Source organism: Berghia stephanieae, chromosome 4 (assembly GCF_034508935.2).
Source record: "Berghia stephanieae isolate SIO BIC M18660-M18661 chromosome 4, UCSD_Bste_1.3, whole genome shotgun sequence".
NCBI lineage: Eukaryota > Metazoa > Mollusca > Gastropoda > Nudibranchia > Aeolidiidae > Berghia > Berghia stephanieae.
Window position 1 is genome coordinate 92,349,354 of NC_088363.1, and position 23,434 is coordinate 92,372,787.

Sequence of the window (23,434 nt, forward strand, 5' to 3'; positions counted from 1 at the left end):
GTGAAGAAAAGACAAGCTTCCACTCAATAGCCAAGCACTGATTTGGTGGCAATCGAATTCGTTATATTCTAGTTACGATGTTATGGGTGAAATTCATAGCACCGTTTTTAGAGTGTCAATTTTTGGGATGCTAGTATAAGCAGGCGGTCAATGAATAACGAATTCTAATTACTGATTCTGTCATTAATCCATTTACCCATCCATTCACCCATCCAATCATCCATCTGCTCACTCATTATTTAATCAATCATGCGTTAATCAATTAACTAATCCATAATCTATTCACCCACCCGTTGATCCACTTATCCATGTAGCCATCCGTTAACCCGTTCATCCATCCATCCATTCGTCCATCCATCCGTCCATCCATCCATCCATCCATCCATCCATCTATCCGTCCGTCCATGAATTCACGCAACCTTTCAACTTTCACATTTCAACTCATCAACCTTTAACATTGTTCATTATTCCCTCAGATCTTTACTCCTTTGGATCCGTCCCTGATGTGGGCCTACGTCAAGATGTGGTACAACAACGCAGACGCTGCCTACCACCAAGCCCTCACACATTTAGGTATAGATAGAATGAAGTTGACCTCACTCAGGTCTTTGTTATTGTTTTTTTTTCCATCCGCGTTTATGAATAATTCTCATTAAACTGTATTATCCAGACTATAAAAGTTCATGATTACAATTACACTAGTACTATCTTATTTTTGGCGGTCACCCCGGAGTTTGGAATAACTTTTAAAATTTGTGTTTGGGTTTGAAATGGAGTCTGGAGGAAAACTTTGAAAATTTCAACAAGAGTTTAACGAATCATCATATCATTATTCTAACTACTGTATATTATTATTACCTTATGAGAAGCTCACTAGACTAAATAAAACATCCTATTTTTGTAAGATATACTTGTTTCATCAGAATTCTCATGACCTAATATAATCTCCCTTCATCTGCCATTATTGTTAAATGTCCTGATATGATTTTATTCAATAATTCATGTCAACAGCTATTTTTTGTCTCTGTATGAATATGCACGTTTTTGGTGCGTGTGTGTGAGTGTGTGTCGCTGTGAGGGTATGTGGTGTGTGTGCGTGTGTGTGTGTGTGTCGTTGTGAGGGTATGTGGTGCGTGTGTGTGTGTTTGTATAAACGGGTGTGTGTATAAAAATGTTTATATTGATGTTTTACAATTTTGTGCGCCAAGAGCTGTTTTGTCAACGAGATTGGGCGCTATACATATAAACTTAATTATTATGAGGGAGTGGGACAATCATGCAAATGAAGCCGTTAAAATCTGAGAGAAGAACTGCCCTTCGGAACTGAGCTCCCCAGGAATGAATAGGTAACACTGAACAGAGCACGGGCAAAAATTGGGAGAACAGCTGGAAGCATGAAACATTGGGGGCTGGCTGAGACCAGCTTGTGTACATGTATATTCCCAGAGCAGACGATGGAGCACATCCTTAGAGAACACCAGGATGGGCCCAGCTGCACTGACCATGACCTAAGAGTCTGCTCCACAGATTATGCTGTGGAGTGGGTTCGGTGTTGGAGCGACAAGCTATGATGATAATAATAATAATAATAATAATAATAATAATAATAATAATAATAATAATAATAATAATAATAATAATAATAATAATTGTTATTATTATTTTTTTTTCTTTTGTTGTTGTTGTTTTTTTTTTTTTTTTTGTTTTTTTGTTTTCTTTCTTTTAAAAAAACTGTAAATGACCTTTTTTCCCTTGCTGTTCCTTGTCTAGGATTGACCCACTTGTTAATGGAGGGGGTGACGATAGCCACCCATCGAAACCTTTCCCAGTCCCACCCTGTGTTCAAGCTTTTGGCGCCACATTTCCTCTATCTAATAGCCATTAATAGGTTGGTCATATTGGGGCTCTTTTACCTTTTTGTTCTTGACTCCACCCCCCCCCCCCTCCCGCTCTTCTTCCAGTTTCTTCTCGACCCCTAACTCCTCATCCATTTTTCTCCATCTTTTCGCTTCTTTGTTCTTGAACTCCTCCTCCTCCTCCTCCTCCTCCTCTTCATCATCATCATCATCATCATCATCATCATCATCATCATCATCATCATCATCATCATCATCATCAATATCATCGTCATCATCATCATCATCATTATCATATCATCATCATTATCATATCATCATCATCATCATCATCATCATCATCATCATCATCATCATCATCACCACCACCATCATCATCATCATCATCATCATCATCATCATCAATCATCATCTTCTTCTTCTTCTTCTTCTTCTTCTTCTTCTTCTTCTTCTTCTTCTTCTTCTTCTTCTACCTCTTACTCCCTACCCCTTTTCTCCTCCTCCCATCTCCTCCTCCTTTTCCTTATCCTCCTCCCCCGCCTCCTCTCTCCTCAATACATAAAGACGGAAGTCTTTCTGCTTTTCCTCTCACTTATTCTTACTCCTCCACATTCAATCTATACCAAGACAAGTAATAATTCCTTTTCATTCCAGTCGAGGTTTGGAGTTACTGGTAGCAGAGGGAGGATGGGTGGACAAAACCATGAACTTTGGATGTAGAGGATTATTTTCTGTCATAACAAAGGGGTAAGTTTGCTCTATAATTATAGTTATTTTAAAAATTAAAAGTATACATATATATATATATAATATATATATATATATATATATATATATATATATATATATATATATATATAATATATATATCAAGGACTAATATTCTGGAAAGGATTGACATGTGGAATCTTCAGGCCCCGCTAGTGGGGGCCATTGGTTGGATAACGATTTCAAGCAAAACTACCACTTTTCTGCCTTGGTACAATTTCCTTGAATGCGCAATAAGTGATTCTGTTCTTATAATGTCGGTACTTTATAAGAAATTGGTTAATTAACGACCATAAGTGTTTTAAATAATATTTCTTATGTCTTGAATGATATGAAAATATACAAAAGTAGTGAACTCTCAACAATTTTACAGGAAAGTATGACTATTTTTTATTACGCCCACTTACAAACTGAGTGATTGAGGTAGAGGCCAGAGAGACCAAAATCTTGGTCTCCGGAGCCAAATTGGTCGATTTTGGCTAGGGAGACCAAGATTTTGACCCCCGGCGTAAAACTGTATTTTCGTTTATGTTTCTTTATGTTAAAGAGGCGAGTTGTTTCTTCTATTAAATCATTGCTTGCCATCGGTTCTTTTTATTTTTTTTTGGGGGGGGGGGGGGGGGGGGAGGTATTTTTTAGGTAATAATCACGCCCGCCCCACCCACACGAAAAATATGTCAGAGAAGAGATCGCAAGTTATCTGCCGGTCGCCCACACATATTTAACTTTTATTTTTTAACAATAGTATTTTTAGATTTTTGCTAGGAAGACACGATTTTGATCTTCCGACTCAAAACCAATAGAACTGTTTTTGGACTATTATCATGTTGAGGAGGGCAGTTTTCGTTGTTGTTTTTTTGTTTATTGGGTTTTTTTTTGGGGTTTTTTTTGCTTTGTTTTTGTTTTTTGTTTTTTTTTTTGGGGGGGGGTTTAGAGAAAGAGATAGAGAGAGAGAGAGAGAGAGAGAGAGAGAGAGAGAGAGAGAGAGAGAGAGAGAGAGAGAGAGAGAGAGAGAGAGAGAGAGAGTTATCAGTCGCCCAAAACAAAAAGTATTTGAATTTTCATTATCTTTTTTTGTTCTTCAATTTTCTCTTATGTAGTTCCAAAAAAATCCGGTTACTTTTCTGGGGAGGGGGGGTGGGGGGGGGGGGGTGCTTGCTGTTGCGTACAACGACGAATACAAAGCCTTTGTTTGTAAAGGGTTTTACGGCGCTTGCAACACATAAGTTAGGTCATATCAGTGTCGGTAAAAAGGAAGAAAATAGGATAGTTTTAAAACACCATCCAAATGCGGCGGCTTTTTCTCTTTGATCTCGTATCACGGTCTCCCCTGCGCCAAATACCTTGGTCGTTTGTGGGTTCACCCCCCCCCCCCCCCCCCCCCCCCCCCCGTCATCAGTTACTCCACCCCTAGAACAGAGCTCCGCAGTCACTATTATCTAATATTAAATGACACTGACCCTGCCCTACCCCGTCCGGAGCCGTCCGGATGTCATCTAAAACTAGGACTTCATAATAATATATATATATATATATATATATATATATATATATATATATATATATATATATAGATGTCACTGCATCTAAAGCATTCTCAAGCCATCCGGACGCCCTTAGACCTGAACGAACCAAAGAGAATACAGGACCTAGAAGTCTGGGGGGGGGGGGGGAAGGTAGGGGTATGATAATAATGTTAGCTATAAAACCTAAAAACAAACAAACCAATATATATATATATATAAAAGACATAAATAGAATTTTAAACATAAAGAAAAACCAAAACAAAACAATCCACAACATGAAGGAACAGTTCTATAAATAAATACACCGTTGACCTAGCAAAAATCTTATAGTATTGGTTTTAAAAAAAAAATTAAAATAAAATTTTGTGCAATCTCTTTTCTGACATTTTTTGGCGTGATGATAAAGAGCTAACCCCCCCCCCCCCCCCCACTAAAATAAATAATAAAAGCAAAAACAGCAACAAAAACAAACAGGCAAGCAATAAATAAATAGAATAAAAAACTCGCCTCTGCAACTTAAAGAAACAGTTCAATAAACGAAAATAGTTTTACGCCGGGAAACCAAAATCTTGGTCTCCCTCGCCAAAATCTGGCAATGACTATAGAAAATGTTTTTTTCTCTTTTTGATGTAATTTTTTTGTCTAAAATCAAAGCCCTATCTCCACTGAGTAAAAAAGTTTTTGAATTTTGAAATTCCATTCATAAATAAACAAGTTGTTCAGTTTCAAAGGTGTCATTTATTTGGATGACCCGCAAAGAGGAAAAAAACGCGAAAATATGGGACGCTTTTTCGGCACTTTATCGACTTTATCTCGCGTAATAAGTGGATTAAGAGATTGAAACTTGGCAATTTTATGGCAAATTTGATATAGATAGTATGCAGATGACTTCACTCAGGCCTTTGTTATTGTTTTTGCCATCCGCGTTTGTGAGTTGTTCTCACTAAACTGTATTAACCAGACTATAAAAGTTCATGGTTACACAGAGTTTGTGTGTTGGTCCGTTGTACTTCCGGATGGCAATGTTGTGAACTCCTTGGCCAAGCGCATTCTATCTATAGAATATGATGAAAATTTTAGAGCTGGATGGTATATAATTCACACACACACACACACACACACACACAGAGAGAGAAGGGGGGGGGGGGGGGGTATTGCGTACATAAACGAAAGAAATATAGAAGGAAAAAAGAAATTGGACAAGGGGACAAAGGTTACTGGTGGAACGTGACTTGGAACACAATAATTACAGCCATGCTGAGATTGTAGATCATATTGCAATCGAAAACTTTTAACATCATAATTTCTTAAATTCATTCAAATTAAACAGTCAAATTATCAGCTGTTTATTGAACCCAAACACAATGGCAGACGATAAACATCCCTCTGTCAGGGAGACATTTTGACTAGTCATGAACTTTAAAACGAGGTCAACCAATCAGAAAGCGCTTTGCCACCACCCGCTCAGTTTGGTGCCAAATCGTTTTGAACTCATACCTATTGTGAGTCGGGCTGTCGGGGGGCAATGTGGCCTCCTGTCTTTTACAAATGAAGTGCAAATTAGGATGGTGTTTTGTAAAATACGGGAAAAGTACTTGTCATATTCATATGAAATCTTACAACTAAAAAGAAGAAATGTTCATATATTACCTTGTCAGCGACAAAACCTCCACGCCCGGTAGTTTTAGAAATATTGTACTCCAAAGAATAAAAATCTTATTTTAACGGTCTTCTGGTTATCGCACGAGTTTTGTCGCTTGACATAATCTAAAATGACTTCTTTTCTAACTGTGTCAGTCATATTCATGAATAAATAGCGTCGTAATTAATTTTTTAAATGGCATACACGAAACGGCTTCGTCCCATATTTTGTCGCGAATTTGGGCTCATTGCTACAAAATCGAGACCAAAATCTTGGTCTCCCTAGCCAAATTGGCTGATTTTGGCTAGGATCTTGGTCTCTAGACACTTCCTTTTCAAAGTTGAAAGTACGAATTTAGTACGAATCTGCTTACAATTCCTTTTAATAACTATGGCTAATTTATCGAACCAGAATCTTTGAAAAGTGGTTAGTACCAATAATAATTGCGTAATAATAATTATTTAAGAAATGTTTAGAATTAGCATCTGGCTGTAGTTCCTGCAGACGATAATTATTGTCGTGCTTGCTCTGTCGAGTCGCACAGATATGGTGATCAGACTCCGACATCCTGATTCTGATTTACTGTTTCTTATTTTATTATGGCCTGTGGCTTTAACTTTATATTTATATATTTTTTTTCTATATGGTTAACTGATAAATATTGACTTTATTGTGTTAGTCCAGTGTATAAGTCTAGAGGGTCCTTGGTCGTCACGTCAACTGCACAACTTGAATAGTCCTTTCTACTAAAATACTATCTAGGCCTAGGCCTATGGTCTCCTATATACTACATACTGCAGTTGCTAGTCATTGCTATTGCTAGATAGCTAGAATAGTTGTCCTTGATATATATATATATTATATATATATATATATATATATATATATATATATATATATCAAGGACAACTATTCTAGCTATCTAGCAATAACAATGACTAGCAACTGCAGTATATATAATATATAAGTATAAGTAATGGTGTCACCGGTCTTATGTCACAAGTCACATTCAGATACTCTATTTTCCATGTATATTTCTATTTTTGAATTATTTTTGTTTCTGAAATATTAAATTCCATATTTACCTGAGGTTATTACACTGGTTTGACTGAAATTAATGACATATTGTCGAAATTTCAATTTGGTATTGCTTGTGACATAAGTAATGGTGTCATCGGTCTAATGTCACAAGTGACACAATGTCGCTTAATAAGATATCGATGGCCCGTTGATCAAACCTCTGAGGTAGCGTTTTTGCCAATCCGCTGATCTAACCTCTGATGTCAACTTCAGAGATAAGCACGCCCTCTTATTCTTTAGTCTCAAGATGATCAAACCTCTGATGTTATTTCCGAGTTCAAGGGAGACGGAAAAGTACTTTCAAGCAATCAAAAACACGTTATGTAAATGATGTATAGTTTGTTTTCGTGGATTAGAAAGAATGATTGTGTTTTTAACTCCAAAATCAATATTTCATTTTACTGTTAATAGGGTTGTATTGACATTGGACTCTATAATTTTGAGCATCCATAAATATCACAGCTGCTAAATAATTGTCAATTTCTAAAGTCATGATGCGACTGAACTTCAAGCCTATTATCTCCCGGTTATGCTTTACTAGTAAATATAATGTACGAAATAATGATTGGGTATTTAAAAAGATAATACGCCAATCACCTGTTCTCCCTATCTCTATTAATTTAAAATAACAAAGCTCGATCATGACAATCACCCCATTAAATTAAATCACGTCATCACTATGACATGTCCACCTGATGCTATCCTGATATCATACCACCATTTAAACCCCTACCCATCCTGTCCAACCAACAACAAAGATCTTTTGATTTTATTTTTTTTTAAAGAAAAAGAAAAAGCTAAACAAACAAAAACAAACAAGCAAACAAAAAACATTGTTGTCGATAAGTATTTTCTTGCCACGGCTGGTCGTTTTCCACTTAGATCTTGTATTGGCTGGTAGAATTGTTCGGTGTTAGATTTTTTTAGTCTTTCAATTCTGTGACATTCATGTTCAATATATTCTTCCTTTGCTCTCATACACTCACGTTTTATAATCTTATTAGCTTCTTTATATTCATTGCTGTTGCGTTCTAGTTTTCGTCTTTCATTCATCTGTTTCAAGATCTTGTCATCCATCCACTTATATTTTGGTTCGTGTTTTTTCACAGATGGAATAGTTTCTCTTGCAGATTCTGTGATGCAGTTCGATACTTGATTCCAGTACTCATCTATGTTTATATCTGACGTCAAGTTTTCACTTTTTTTCTTTCACGCTTTCTTTGTAATCATTTTTTATTTGATGGATAATTCTCAATAGATCTAATTGCAGTTTTGGTTCCACTTTCTTTTTCTTTATTTGTTTTAAGTTTTATTTTTAGTGTGGCCTTGACAGGTCTGTGGTCACTATTACAATCTGCGCTTGGAATAGTTGCGTACGATAATTCTGAATCCATGTTGGATCAGAATAAAGTCTATCAGATTTCTATAAAGGCCACCTGGGCTTATCCATGTCCACTTCTTTCTATCGTGGTTTTTAAACCATGTATTGACAATAGTAAGGTTTTCCAATCTGCACCAGTCGACAAGTCTTTCCCCTCTATCATTTTTGGTACCTAGTCAAATGGACAAATGGGTAGAATGGGACAAGACAGCAAACGATGCCCTCCAGCCCCCAACAGAAAAGCTCCCAGCAGGCACAGACCTCAAGAGAAAAGAATGGGTGGCGTTGAACAGAGCTAGAGCAAAGGTGGGAAACACCGCCACCAACCTCTTTAAATGGAAAATCTCACCGGGCACTGAATGCCCATGCGGTCACCCCAGACAGACCATGGACCACATCCTGTCCGAATGCTCGCTGGGACCTCACTGCACCAATGCTGACCTGAGGGAATGCAACCAGACTGCCCGGGACTGGCTGACTCACTGGCGCGACAAGATATGATGATGGTACCTAGTCCGCGGGGGCCAACGATATTTTCAACTCTCTCGTTACCAACCTTTGCATTGAAATCACCAATTATTAAACGAATTTCATCAGATTTACATTGTTTTAATGCTTGTTCCATATCTTGATAGAATGTCTCAATTGTGTTTTCGTCACTGTCTCATGTCGGGGCGTATATTTGAATAATATTAACATTAACATTAAACGGGTTTCCTTTCAACTTTACTAAAAATAACTCTTTCTGAGATTGCAACATGATCTAAATAGCACTTTGATGTTGATTTGTCTAAAAGAATTCCAACTCCTTTTTCATGATTTCATCCGTATGATGATGATGATGATGATGATTGCCGTGCAATACAAAGTATTAAGAAACGTGTTGCAGCTCTCCTCTATCTCAAAACCCGTTGTTCAAACCTCGGAAGTGACATCGGATGATTGATCGCCGTGAAAACGCCGGGCGCGAAACTCTGATGTCGACATCAGAGCTTTGATCAACAGATTCACGAAAACGCTACTTCAGAGGTTTGATCATCGGACCGTCGATATGCTTTGGTCACATTATTTCCCAACATTTTATTCCAAAAGTTTCTGAACATTGCTGGTAATAAGCATATGCAATATTGTTGTTGTTGGTAATGTACAATCATTTTTATTAAATAATATATTTGCATTCTAGATTGCTTTTGACCGATGACACCAAAAAGCAACCTTTTCTCCAATAGTTGGTAACACTATTGTACTATGATTGTTGTTGATTGTGTCTTTTTGTTTATAACTTACTAAATAAAGTTTGATACTCAACAAAAATCATTTGGTTATTGCGCTTTTTGTCTCATTTTGGTGTCACCGGTCACAGGTGACACCAGCAACCTATAGGCATTGTTGACGTTATTATGCTGCGTTTGACCGTAATGTTATCTAAAGGGCCTTTGATTCATGAAGTACAGGGTTTTTGCTACATATATAGAAACATAATGGACTATTATGTCACTTTTATTTTGAGAAAAAAAATTGGCACCTTTTGACCTTGGCTTATATATATATATTATAATAATAATAAATTTATTATTATTATTATTATTATTATTATTATCATTATTATTATTATTATTAATGTTGTTGTTGTTATTAATATTTTTACAAAATTTGAAAGCTAAGCGAGAGAATTACCAGTTCATATCTATTTTTAAACTGAAAAATTGTGATAAATCATCTCAAAAAGGTAGTATGCTATGGGGGGGGGGGTATTGTTCTTAAAATTTCAGTTTTATATCGAAATTTTAAGATTCGAGTCAAAGCTATTGGATTCATTGGGGATCGTGAGTTCTGTTCCTTACTTCAGAAAACTTAAATGTCATAGTTCTATTTATTTTGACATTTAAACTCAATTGTCTTCAACTTGTTCATTCCAAGGCAATACCAGATTGACGAATTCGGTCACATTTTGGTTGAGGAAAGAAAAAAAAAGGTTCATTCTTTGGATTTATGAAAAACCCTTCGTCCCCAATTATCTATATAATTATATTCAATATTCTAATCCAATTTCCAGACTCAACACATGGAGAATGGACACCGATGGCGCGTTACCCGAAGACCTCAAGAGAAGGGGGGTAAGTCAGTAAAATGTCTTGTGTACATTAAGTATTACTGAGTTGTCGTTCCTTACTTTGATATTCTCCACCCGCCGATTGCTACTATTTAAAAAAAAAGTTTTGGATTTGTTTTGTTTGTTTTTGTTCATGCCACACTGAATCTAATTCAATACAAATCAAGGTTATATTCAAGTATGTATGGATAACCAGTGACACAGTAAGCATGCTTGTTTTATTTAATCTTTACTGTCAAAAATTTACATTGTTTTTTTTTATGACTTTAGACTTTTGATTTAGAATACGTCCTTTTCCTCAATACATATAAAGCTACCTTAAGGGGAGGAGTTAATTTATTTTCTACTCATAAAAGACCTTGATATTTCCTTTTTTCAATAATACTGTACACTTGGTTTTTTAGCATTCTTATTAATAGAATGATATCTATGTATTTTGTATAACTGGAGTTTAACCTTTTTTGTGTGTAAAATGCGCTGTGTAAGTCATTCCAAATTGCCATGTCTTTTCGTTCTTTTTTTTTGGTTTTGTTTTGTTTTTCATAGAATTTATGATATGAATGTAAAGTGCGTAGAGCCTGTTGTAATCGCCCTAAGTTACCATAGAAATATAATTTATTATTATTGTTATTATTATTATTATTATTATTATTATTATTATTATTATTATTATATTATTATTATTATTATTATTATTATTTATTATTATTATTATTATTATTATTATTATTTATTATTATTATTATTTATTATATATTTATTATTATTATTATATCATTATTTATTATTATTATTATTATTATTATTATTATTATTATTATTATTTATTATTCATTATTATTATTATTGTTATTATTATTATTATTATTATTATTTATTATTATTATTATTATTATTTTATTATTATTATTATTATTATTATTATTATTATTATTATTATTATTATTATTATTATTATTGTTATTATTATTATTATTATTATTATTATTATTATTATTATTATTATTGTTATTATTATTATTATTATTATTATTATTATTATTATATTATTATTATTATTATTATTATTATTATTATTATTGTGATTATTATTGTTATTATTATCATCATCATCATTATTATTATTATTATTATTATTATTATTATTATTATTATTATTATTATTATTATTATTATTGTTATTATTATTATCATCATCATCATCATTATTATTATTATTATTAATATCATTATTATTAATGTTATTCCTATTTGTCTTTTTTTTTCAGCTTGATGATCCCAATGTGTTACCATGCTACCATTTCCGAGACGATGCTTTGTTACTGTACAATGCCATCAAGAAATATGTCAGGGCTTATGTAGACTTGTATTACCGTAAGTTGTTGGGTTGAAATCATGGTATACTAAAAGAGTACTATAGTAGGGCTATGGTTGAAATACTAAAGACATTGTCTGCATACCTGTTCTTCAGGTTTAGTAAAAAAGAAAAACAATATATTAGTGTTTATATGTATATATATATATATATATATATATATATATATATATATATTATATATATATATATATATATAAACACTAATATATAACACTAATGGTTCCTCAGTCGTGAAGTAAAATGCATGATGCAAATTTAATGGTACGGTTTGGGTGACTAACACCAGCTCCCAAATGTGCCTCCCAGAATGTTGAACAAATCTGATAAAATAGATAGATAGATCATTTGATAGATTTCATTTTATATGATATGTATCTTAGCATTAACATTGAAAAAAACCCTCTGATTTTCTTTTGCTAAAGTGTGAGGATTAATTTTAAAATCTATCAATTGATCTACATTTTACCTTATTCGTTTAATAAATTTCAATCCGGGGGACACATTTGGAGGCTGGTCTTAGTCACAGAACAGGCCTTGGTCACCACCCCATGCCATGTTACTGCTATTATTCAAACTTTAAATACTCAACATGTTTTTAGGATTTCGTAAACTATTTATGTTACCTACCATATTTCAGGAAATTGTTAAAATCTTTTGATTATTTTTCCGTGTTATTTATTTTCCTTTTTTCGTGCATTAGCGACGAGAGAGCTGATCAAAGGTGACACGGAGATCCAAAGCTTTGCTGCTGAACTGGTCAAAGAGAGGAATCGTTCAACAGGAGGTGTTGGGATTAAGGTATTTTGTAAAAAAAAAAATTTTTTAAATAATATTATGATGCTCATAATTTTGTTTTACCCAAATCTCGAGGTGTCTAAATGAGTCAATAAAATGTATAGTAAGACAATGGGAGTAAAAATGACTCGTGTAAAATATAGAAGACAAAGAGTCAATAAAATGTATAGTGAGACAATGGGAGTAAAAATGACTCGTGTAAAATATAGAAGACAAAGAGTCAATAAAATGTATAGTAAGACAATGGGAGTAAAAATGACTCATGTAAAATATAGAAGACAAAGAGTCAATAAAATGTATAGTGAGACAATGGGAGTAAAAATGACTCGTGTAAAATATAGAAGACAAAGAGTCAATAAAATGTATAGTAAGACAATGGGAGTAAAAATGACTCTTGTAAAATATAGAAGACAAAGAGTCAATAAAATGTATAGTGAGACAATGGGAGTAAAAATGACTCATGTAAAATATAGAAGACAAAGAGTCAATAAAATGTATAGTAAGACAATGGGAGTAAAAATGACATGTAAAATATAGAAGACAAAGAGTCAATAAAATGTATAGTGAGACAATGGGAGTAAAAATGACTCATGTAAAATATAGAAGACAAAGAGTCAATAAAATGTATAGTGAGACAATGGGAGTAAAAATGACTCTTGTAAAATATAGAAGACAAAGAGTCAATAAAATGTATAGTGAGACAATGGGAGTAAAAATGACTCGTGTAAAATATAGAAGACAAAGAGTCAATAAAATGTATAGTAAGACAATGGGAGTAAAAATGACATGTAAAATATAGAAGACAAAGAGTCAATAAAATGTATAGTGAGACAATGGGAGTAAAAATGACTCATGTAAAATATAGAAGACAAAGAGTCAATAAAATGTATAGTGAGACAATGGGAGTAAAAATGACTCTTGTAAAATATAGAAGACAAAGAGTCAATAAAATGTATAGTGAGACAATGGGAGTAAAAATGACTCATGTAAAATATAGAAGACAAAGAGTCAATAAAATGTATAGTAAGACAATGGGAGTAAAAATGACTCGTGTAAAATATAGAAGACAAAGAGTCATAAAATGTATAGTAAGACAATGGGAGTAAAAATGACATGTAAAATATAGAAGACAAAGAGTCAATAAAATGTATAGTGAGACAATGGGAGTAAAAATGACTCATGTAAAATATAGAAGACAAAGAGTCATAAAATGTATAGTGAGACAATGGGAGTAAAAATGACTCATGTAAAATATAGAAGACAAAGAGTCAATAAAATGTATAGTGAGACAATGGGAGTAAAAATGACTCATGTAAAATATAGAAGACATAGAGTCAATAAAATGTATAGTAAGACAATGGGAGTAAAAATGACTTGTAAAATATAGAAGACAAAGAGTCAATAAAATGTATAGTAAGACAATGGGAGTAAAAATAACTCATGTAAAATATAGAAGACAAAGAGTCAATAAAATGTATAGTGAGACAATGGGAGTAAAAATGACTCGTGTAAAATATAGAAGACAAAGAGTCAATAAAATGTATAGTAAGACAATGGGAGTAAAAATGACTCATGTAAAATATAGAAGACAAAGAGTCAATAAAATGTATAGTGAGACAATGGGAGTAAAAATGACTCGTGTAAAATATAGAAGACAAAGAGTCAATAAAATGTATAGTAAGACAATGGGAGTAAAAATGACTCTTGTAAAATATAGAAGACAAAGAGTCAATAAAATGTATAGTGAGACAATGGGAGTAAAAATGACTCATGTAAAATATAGAAGACAAAGAGTCAATAAAATGTATAGTAAGACAATGGGAGTAAAAATGACATGTAAAATATAGAAGACAAAGAGTCAATAAAATGTATAGTGAGACAATGGGAGTAAAAATGACTCATGTAAAATATAGAAGACAAAGAGTCAATAAAATGTATAGTGAGACAATGGGAGTAAAAATGACTCTTGTAAAATATAGAAGACAAAGAGTCAATAAAATGTATAGTGAGACAATGGGAGTAAAAATGACTCGTGTAAAATATAGAAGACAAAGAGTCAATAAAATGTATAGTAAGACAATGGGAGTAAAAATGACATGTAAAATATAGAAGACAAAGAGTCAATAAAATGTATAGTGAGACAATGGGAGTAAAAATGACTCATGTAAAATATAGAAGACAAAGAGTCAATAAAATGTATGTAGACAATGGGAGGTAAAAAATGATCTGTAAAATATAGAAGACAAAAGCAATGTAAAATGTATAGTAAGACAATGGGAGTAAAATGACTCTGTAAAATATAGAAGACAAAGAGTCAATAAAATGTATAGTAAGACAATGGGAGTAAAAATGACTCGTGTAAAATAGAAGACAAAGAGTCAATAAAATGTATAGTAAGACAATGGAGTAAAAATGACTCATGTAAAATATAGAAGACAAAGAGTCATAAAATGTATAGTGAGACAATGGGAGTAAAAATGACTCTGTAAAATATAGAAGACAAAGAGTCAATAAATGTATAGTAGACAATGGGGTAAAAATGACTGTAAAATATAGAAGACAAAGGCATAAAATGTATAGTAAGACAATGGGAGTAAAATGATGTGAAATATAGAAGACAAAGAGTCATAAAATGTTTAGTAAGACAATGGGAGTAAAATAATGACATGTAAAATATAGAAGAAAAAGAGTCATAAAATGTATAGTAAGACAATGGGAGTAAAAATGACTCGTAAAATATAGAAGACAAAGATCTAAATGTATAGTAAGACAATGGGAGTAAAAAGACTCTGTAAAATATAGAGACAAAGAGTCATAAAATGTATAGTAGACATGGGAGTAAAAATGACTTGTAAAATATAGAAGACAAAGAGTCAATAAAAGTATAAGACAATGGGAGTAAAAATGACTCTGTAAAATATAGAAGACAAAGAGTCTAAAATATAGTAGACAATGGGAGTAAAAATGACTCTGTAAAATATAGAAGCAAAGAGTCAATAAAATGTATAGTAGACAATGGAGTAAAATGACTCTGTAAAATATAGAAGACAAGAGTCATAAATGTATAGTAGACAATGGGAGTAAAAATGACTCTGTAAATATAGAAGACAAAGAGTCATAATGTATAGTAAGCATGAGTAAAATGACCGGAAATATAAAGACAAGGTCATAAGTATATAAAGGAAATGAAAGGAGCTAAATGACTGGTGTAAAATATAGAGCAAAAGTCAATAATGTTAGTAAGACATGGGAGTAAATGACTCTGTAAATTAGAAGACAAAGGTATAAATGTATAGTAGACAATGGGAGTAAAATGACTTGTAAAATATAGAAGACAAGAGTCATAAAATGTATAGTAAGACAATGGAGTAAAATGATCTGTAAAATATAGAAGACAAAGAGTCATAAAATGTATAGTGACAATGGGAGTAAAAAGACTCTGTAAAATATAGAAGACAAAGAGTCATAAAATGTATAGTAAGACAATGGGAGTAAAATGACTCGTGTAAAATATAGAAGACAAAGAGTCAATAAAATGTATAGTAGACAATGGAGTAAAAAGACTGTAAAATATAGAAGACAAAGAGTCATAAAATGTATAGTAGACAATGGGAGTAAAATGACTTGTAAAAATTAGAAGACAAAGAGTCAATAAAATGTATAGTGAGACAATGGGAGTAAAAATGATCTGTAAAATATAGAAGACAAAGAGTCAATAAAATGTATAGTAAGACAATGGGTAAAATGATCTGTAAAATATAGAAGACAAAGAGTCAATAAAATGTATAGAGACAATGGGAGTAAAAATGCTTGTAAAATATAGAAGACAAAGAGTCATAAAATGTATAGTAAGACAATGGGAGTAAAATGACTCGTGTAAATATAGAAACAAAGAGTCAATAAAATGTATAGTAAGACAATGGGAGTAAAAATGATCTGTAAAATATAGAAGACAAGAGTCAATAAAATGTATGTAGCAATGGAGTAAAATGACTTGTAAAATATAGAAGACAAAGAGTCATAAAATGTATAGTAAGACAATGGGAGTAAAAATGACTCTGTAAAATATAGAAGACAAAGAGTCAAAAATGTATAGTAGACAATGGGAGTAAAAATGACTCTGTAAAATTAGAAGACAAAGAGTCAATAAAATGTATAGTAGACAATGGAGTAAAAATGACTTGTAAATATAGAAGACAAAGAGTCATAAAATGTATAGTGAGACAATGGGAGTAAAAATGACTCTGTAAAATATAGAAGACAAAGAGTCAATAAAATGTATAGTAGACAATGGGAGTAAAAATGATCTGTAAATATAGAAGACAAGAGTCAATAAAATGTATAGTAAGACAATGGGAGTAAAATGACTCTGTAAAATATAGAAGACAAGAGTCAATAAAATGTATAGAGACAATGGGAGTAAAATGACTCTGTAAAATATAGAAGACAAAGAGTCATAAAATGTTAGTAAGACAATGGGATAAAATGACTCTGTAAAATATAGAAGACAAGAGTCAATAAAATGTATAGTAAGACAATGGGAGTAAAATGACTCTGTAAATATAGAAGAAAAGAGTCATAAAATGTATAGTAGACAATGGGAGTAAAAATGATTGTAAAATATAGAAGACAAAGAGTCATAAAATGTATAGTAAGACAATGGGAGTAAAAATGACTCGTGTAAAATATAGAAGACAAAGAGTCATAAAATGTATAGTAAGAAATGGGAGTAAAAATGACTCGTGTAAAATATAGAAGACAAAGAGTCATAAAATGTATAGTGAGACAATGGGAGTAAAAATGACTCATGTAAAATATAGAAGACAAAGAGTCTATAAATGTATAGTAAGACAATGGGAGTAAAAATGACTTGTAAAATATAGAAGACAAAGAGTCAATAAAATGTATAGTAAGACAATGGGAGTAAAAATGACTCTTGTAAAATATAGAAGACAAAGAGTCAATAAAATGTATAGTAAGACAATGGGAGTAAAAATGACTCGTGTAAAATATAGAAGACAAAGAGTCATAAAATGTATAGTAAGACAATGGGAGTAAAAATGACTCTGTAAAATATAGAAGACAAAGAGTCAATAAAATGTATAGTAAGACAATGGGAGTAAAAATGACTCATGTAAAATATAGAAGACAAAGAGTCAATAAAATGTATAGTGAGACAATGGGAGTAAAAATGACTCGTGTAAAATATAGAAGACAAAGAGTCAATAAAATGTATAGTAAGACAATGGGAGTAAAAATGACTCGTGTAAAATATAGAAGACAAAGAGTCAATAAAATGTATAGTAAGACAATGGGAGTAAAAATGACTCATGTAAAATATAGAAGACAAAGAGTCAATAAAATGTATAGTAGACAATGGGGTAAAAATGACTCTTGTAAAATATAGAAGACAAAGAGTCATAAAATGTATAGTAAGACAATGGGAGTAAAAATGACTCGTGTAAAATATAGAAGACAAAGAGTCAATAAAATGTATAGTAAGACAATGGGAGTAAAAATGACTCGTGTAAAATATAGAAGACAAAGAGTCAATAAAATGTATAGTAAGACAATGGGAGTAAAAATGACTCATGTAAAATATAGAAGACAAAGAGTCATAAAATGTATAGTAAGACAATGGGAGTAAAAATGACTTGTAAAATATAGAAGACAAAGAGTCAATAAATGTATAGTAAGACAATGGGAGTAAAATGACTCTGTAAAATATAGAAGACAAAGAGTCATAAATGTATAGTAAGACAATGGAGTAAAAATGACTCGTGTAAAATATAGAAGACAAAGAGTCATAAATGTATAGTAGACAATGGGAGTAAAAATGACTTGTAAAAATAGAAGACAAAGGTCATAAAATGTATAGTAAGACAATGGGAGTAAAAAGACTCATGTAAAATATAGAAGACAAGAGTCATAAATGTATTAAGACAATGGGAGTAAAAATGACTCTGTAATATAGAAGACAAAGAGTCAATAAATGTATTAAGACAATGGAGTAAAAATGATCTTAATATAGAAGCAAGAGTCAAAAATGTTATAGACAATGGAGTAAAAATGATTGTAAATATAAAGACAAAGAGTCAATAAATGTTATAAGACATGGGAGTAAAAATGACTCTTAAAATATAGAAGACAAGAGTCAATAAAATGTATAGTAAGACAATGGAGTAAAAATGACTCTGTAAAATTAGAAGACAAAAGTCATAAAATGTTGTAGACAATGGGAGTAAAATGACTCGTGTAAAATTAGAGACAAGAGTCATAAAATGTATAGTAAGACAATGGAGTAAAAATGACTCTGTAAAATATAGAAGCAAAGACATAATGTATGTAGACAATGAGTAAAATGACTCTGTAAATATGAAGACAAGAGTCATAAAATGTATAGTAAGACAATGGGAGTAAAATGACTCTGTAAAATATAGAAGACAAAGAGTCAATAAAATGTATGTAAGAAATGGGAGTAAAAATGACCTGTAAATATAGAAGACAAAGAGTCATAAATGTATAGTAAGACAATGGGAGTAAAAATGACTCTTGTAAAAATAGAAGACAAAGAGTCAATAAAATGTATAGTAAGACAATGGAGTAAAATGACTCGTGTAAAATATAGAAGACAAGAGTCATAAAATGTATAGTAAGACAATGGAGTAAAAATGACTCGTGTAAAAATAGAAGACAAGAGTCAATAAAATGTATAGTGAGACAATGGAGTAAAATGACTCTGTAAAATATAGAGACAAAGAGTCATAAAATGTATAGTAAGACATGGAGTAAAATGACTCTGTAAAATATAGAGACAAAGGTCATAAAATGTATAGTAAGACAATGGGAGTAAAAATGACTCATGTAAAATATAGAAGACAAAGAGTCAATAAATGTATAGTAAGACAATGGGAGTAAAAATGACTCTTGTAAAATATAGAAGACAAAGAGTCAATAAAATGTATAGTAAGACAATGGGAGTAAAATGACTCGTGTAAAATATAGAAGACAAAGAGTCAATAAAATGTATAGTAAGACAATGGGAGTAAAAATGACTCGTGTAAAATATAGAAGACAAAGAGTCAATAAAATGTATAGTAAGACAATGGGAGTAAAAATGACTCATGTAAAATATATTGCGCTGTATAAAAGCTGAATTTTTTTTATTTTCTTTCTTCTTTGTCTGGCACTGCCTCATGAACACCTTTGTAGATTTTTATCTTACACCAGTTGTCTGCCCCTTAATTTGTCACTTTGACATTTTCAATCACACAAGGACATCACATGACATGTGCAAGTAAAAATAAAAATTAAAAAAAATAAAATCAAATTCCCTTTATTCATCCCCAAGGGGAAATTTGTCTCTGGGGTCTATTCCAAGGGAAGACTGGAATAACCCAGGCGTCAGTTGCAGAGGAGCGCTGCAAAGTGATCTAGGGCGAGGTGACTTGCTCAAGGCTGTGCAGCGGCGGGTGATTGAACTCGGTACCTTTCCGGTATGAAGCAAAGACTGAGCCACGCTGCCCCAAGTAAAGCACTTGTCTGATTTTTATTATTGCAAATCACCATTTTCAGCATTTTTTATTGCTCCAAGGGATGAAATTTTGAACATTTTCAGGAAATTTGCAAAGATTTAACATAAACCCTGATGTTTATTTAACTGAGGTTTTTTTCCTTGTGAATTAACCCTCTCCTTACCAACTATAGGAAAATCGTCACATTCGTTACGATACAACCAACATTTTTCTTATTCAAGTTTCTTTTGTACATCATAACATTTAAAGAAAATGAACAGTGTGTTGTAGAGCATGTTTGAGTGATAAAAATATATTATTGTTAGTTGGGTGCGAAGTTTTGGGGAAAATCCTGAAAATGGCTGGTAAAGAGATAGTTAATCAGTGACAAATTTCATATCACTGTCTTCTATAAAGATATGAAAATTAAAAATAATGATTTTTAAAATCAGCATTTGCAACACTTTTGGATCATTTACAACGTAACATAGGTTTTGATTGAGGACATAAAATGTTGACACTTTTTTTTTCTTCTTATTTTAATTGGTTTCATCTCCCTAGGGTGTTCCTGGTAACGGAGAGATTACGTGTTCTGAAGACCGGGTCCTCATCCTCACCTGCATCATTTACACTTGCAGTATTTCTCATGCCTCTACCAACTTCCCACAGTATGAGGAATATGCATTTCCCCCAAACTATCCCAGCTTAATGAGAGGCAAACCCCCATCTTCTAAGGTAAACTAGTAAAAAGCTTACAGTAAAGCGCTTTGAGCACATTAAGTGGATATTGCGCTATATAAAACTCAATTTTATTTATTTATTTTTTTTTCTTACAGTTATGTTTTGTAAATAACAATGTGAAATTGAATGTAAGCTTCAATTTAATTACGAAAACAGATAGAATGGACGTTACGGGTTTCCCCTTTATCAACATACAGGATGAATGAAACACTACAGATGAATGAGATAATGTTCGTAGTGGCGTGTCCATTCTATCTGTTTTTGTAATTAAATTGAAGCTTACATTTTATTTCACATTGTTATTTATCTCTTCGAGCTTTGAGCAGCAACATTTACATTACCCAGTTATGGCTAGGGAAATTGAAGATAATGTATTGTGGTATAGCTGGCAATTGATATCATATTATATCATATCTTTATTATTAAGGGTTATAAAGGTCAAAGGTCCTTTAAATAACCTGCTGTTTATGCAAATATATATGTTTAATAGTTAATACAAACAAAAGAAAAGATCAAATTGATGCATGGACATAAGTACACAAAATCGTATATTATACAAACAAAAGGTCAAGTTGATGCATACGTATTTTTTTTTCACTACAGACTTGTTGATAAAAAGCATAATTCTGAAAAACAAGTCTCATTCATCATATACGTTCTTACAGACAGAGTTGTATTTGAATTGTTGTAGCAATTGTAAGGATTAATTGAATATGGCTGCACAGTCTCTATGGACGCTTGCCGTCAATGTGTGCGTCACTTCGAGTTTGTCAGTCTGTTTCTATTATCCAGTTAGTAATTTGCCTCCATAAATCTCTGTCTAGTGCAAGTGTTCTTAGCTTTAGAATGTCACCATGTGTGTTAACTCTTTAAGATTCAACCCGACAAAAACCGACAACGGCATAATATTCATGGGCGGGGTAGTCAAAACTGGCCTCAGTAAGTAAAATCCAATCGTTGTGGAGGAAATGACAGGCCATGTCACTGCCGCAGGGTGTTTTCAGCTTTGATTTTTATAAATTTGCCGACAGAAAAGAAAATACGTTTCAGAAATTGCGATTTAAATCCTATTTTATTTGCGGGTGAAAATCATTGACATTGCACTTTGTTTGGTAAAAATCGGTAAAAAATTACGACTTTGGTGATGAAAAATGACTTTGAAGACCATTATTGTAAACTTTAAAAAATTTTATGAATAATTTATAACTCCCTTATTTGTGGGTCGATTTTGTCATTCGAGGTATCAATTTTATTGTAATAAAGAGATAGGAACTTCAGAGTTATTTTTTCTGATGCGAAATTATTACTTTGTAATTTTAGCACCAAGAAAAATAGTCGGTAAATAAATTTGTTACACCTCTTTGATAGACCGCCGGGGTCCGTTCGTGTAGAATTGTGAATCAAGCGTCTCAAAGTCTTCGACCAATCACAGGCTATCTATCCAGCTGGCCGAAACAAAGACGCTTCTCCCCGTCGATGTATTACGCTATTGTTATGCAAGGAATATAACACCTTATGGAGTAGGCCTAAAAGCTAAAATCTAAAAGTAAAAAATATAATTCTGAGGAATTTGAAAGTCACATTGCTGAAATCAGCTTGAAAAAAGAAGTACATTGGTCTTTGTTTCATAAAAATCGGTTGAAAACCAACTGTTTTACAAATAAATTTGATTTCAAAAATTGCTTTTGTTTATTTTAGCTTTTTTTAGCAACTTTTTTATTTATCGGCCGATTTTCTTGATTTTTATATCATTCTTTATATCTCATTGAGACGAGATCATTGATATACTTTGTTTGTTTCAAATGTAACTAGAACATAATTTGGCTTTTTTACCTATCGACCATGCCTGGATAATTTATTCAACAACGTGGCGATGTGACGCAACTATTCCATGGCCGTCTTCCACTGCATCGACGATGATTCAATTCATTGTTGACGGCTGTTGACACGTGAGCTGCCAGAACGACCAATCGTTGAAGGGTCAAGATGCTCAGTAGCCAATCGTTCTTCGGTGAAAAAATTTATGAACTCACGAGAACAAAAGTTTGAAATTTGGTGATGGACGGACCTATGAAATCGTTTCTGGGCGGAGTTTAGCCATGAGTGACCGTAGAAAACGAAAAGGCGACTACAGATATCAAAGAGTAGGCTTATATCATCAAAGGATGTCTACATGATTGACATGGCCATATAGGGAACTCATTATCTACTCCCCCAAAAAGAATCTGAACACGAGAGGGTTAAGGTGCTGAGGCAGTTGGATGTTTCCTTGTGTTGTTGAAATCGGTTTTTCGGTTGTTGTTCCTAATTAATGTATTTGATATTTTTTTAGATCTTGATTCAATGTTGTTGGAAGTGAAGTAAGGATTAATAATTATCTATATAATAATGGAGCTAAGATCATGTGACCATAAATCACAGAACACGGAAAGGATATTTTACAGGATATAATATGAAAATTTTTAAGAATTTCAAAATTGTTATTGATCCTATGAAAGGTTTGGCTGGAATAAAATGCAGAATTGAAATTACATTTTAGACATTTTGGTATTTTTTGTGACAAACTATCATTTAGTCAAAAGAGAGATTAGCACATTTCCACCTTTCATTGCAGCAAAGCTATCTAAAATTCTAACTTAA

The 23,434-nt window shown here is 32.5% G+C and overlaps 1 protein-coding gene across 5 annotated transcripts in view; it reads left to right on the forward strand.

Annotated features, from left to right (window-relative positions):
* The window catches only part of LOC144971586 (allene oxide synthase-lipoxygenase protein-like), a gene marked incomplete at its 3' end in the record, with an annotated part of 145,744 nt that extends 124,956 nt beyond the window's left edge, over window positions 1-20,788 (forward strand). For all 5 annotated transcript variants that reach the window (XM_078912642.1, XM_078912643.1, XM_078912646.1 and 2 more), the window contains 7 exon segments: window positions 477-573; window positions 1,771-1,888; window positions 2,511-2,603; window positions 10,310-10,370; window positions 11,635-11,740; window positions 12,445-12,542; window positions 20,615-20,788. In XM_078912642.1, the coding sequence (XP_078768768.1) occupies window positions 477-573; window positions 1,771-1,888; window positions 2,511-2,603; window positions 10,310-10,370; window positions 11,635-11,740; window positions 12,445-12,542; window positions 20,615-20,788 (747 nt within the window).
* Between the last annotated feature and the right edge of the window lie 2,646 nt (window positions 20,789-23,434).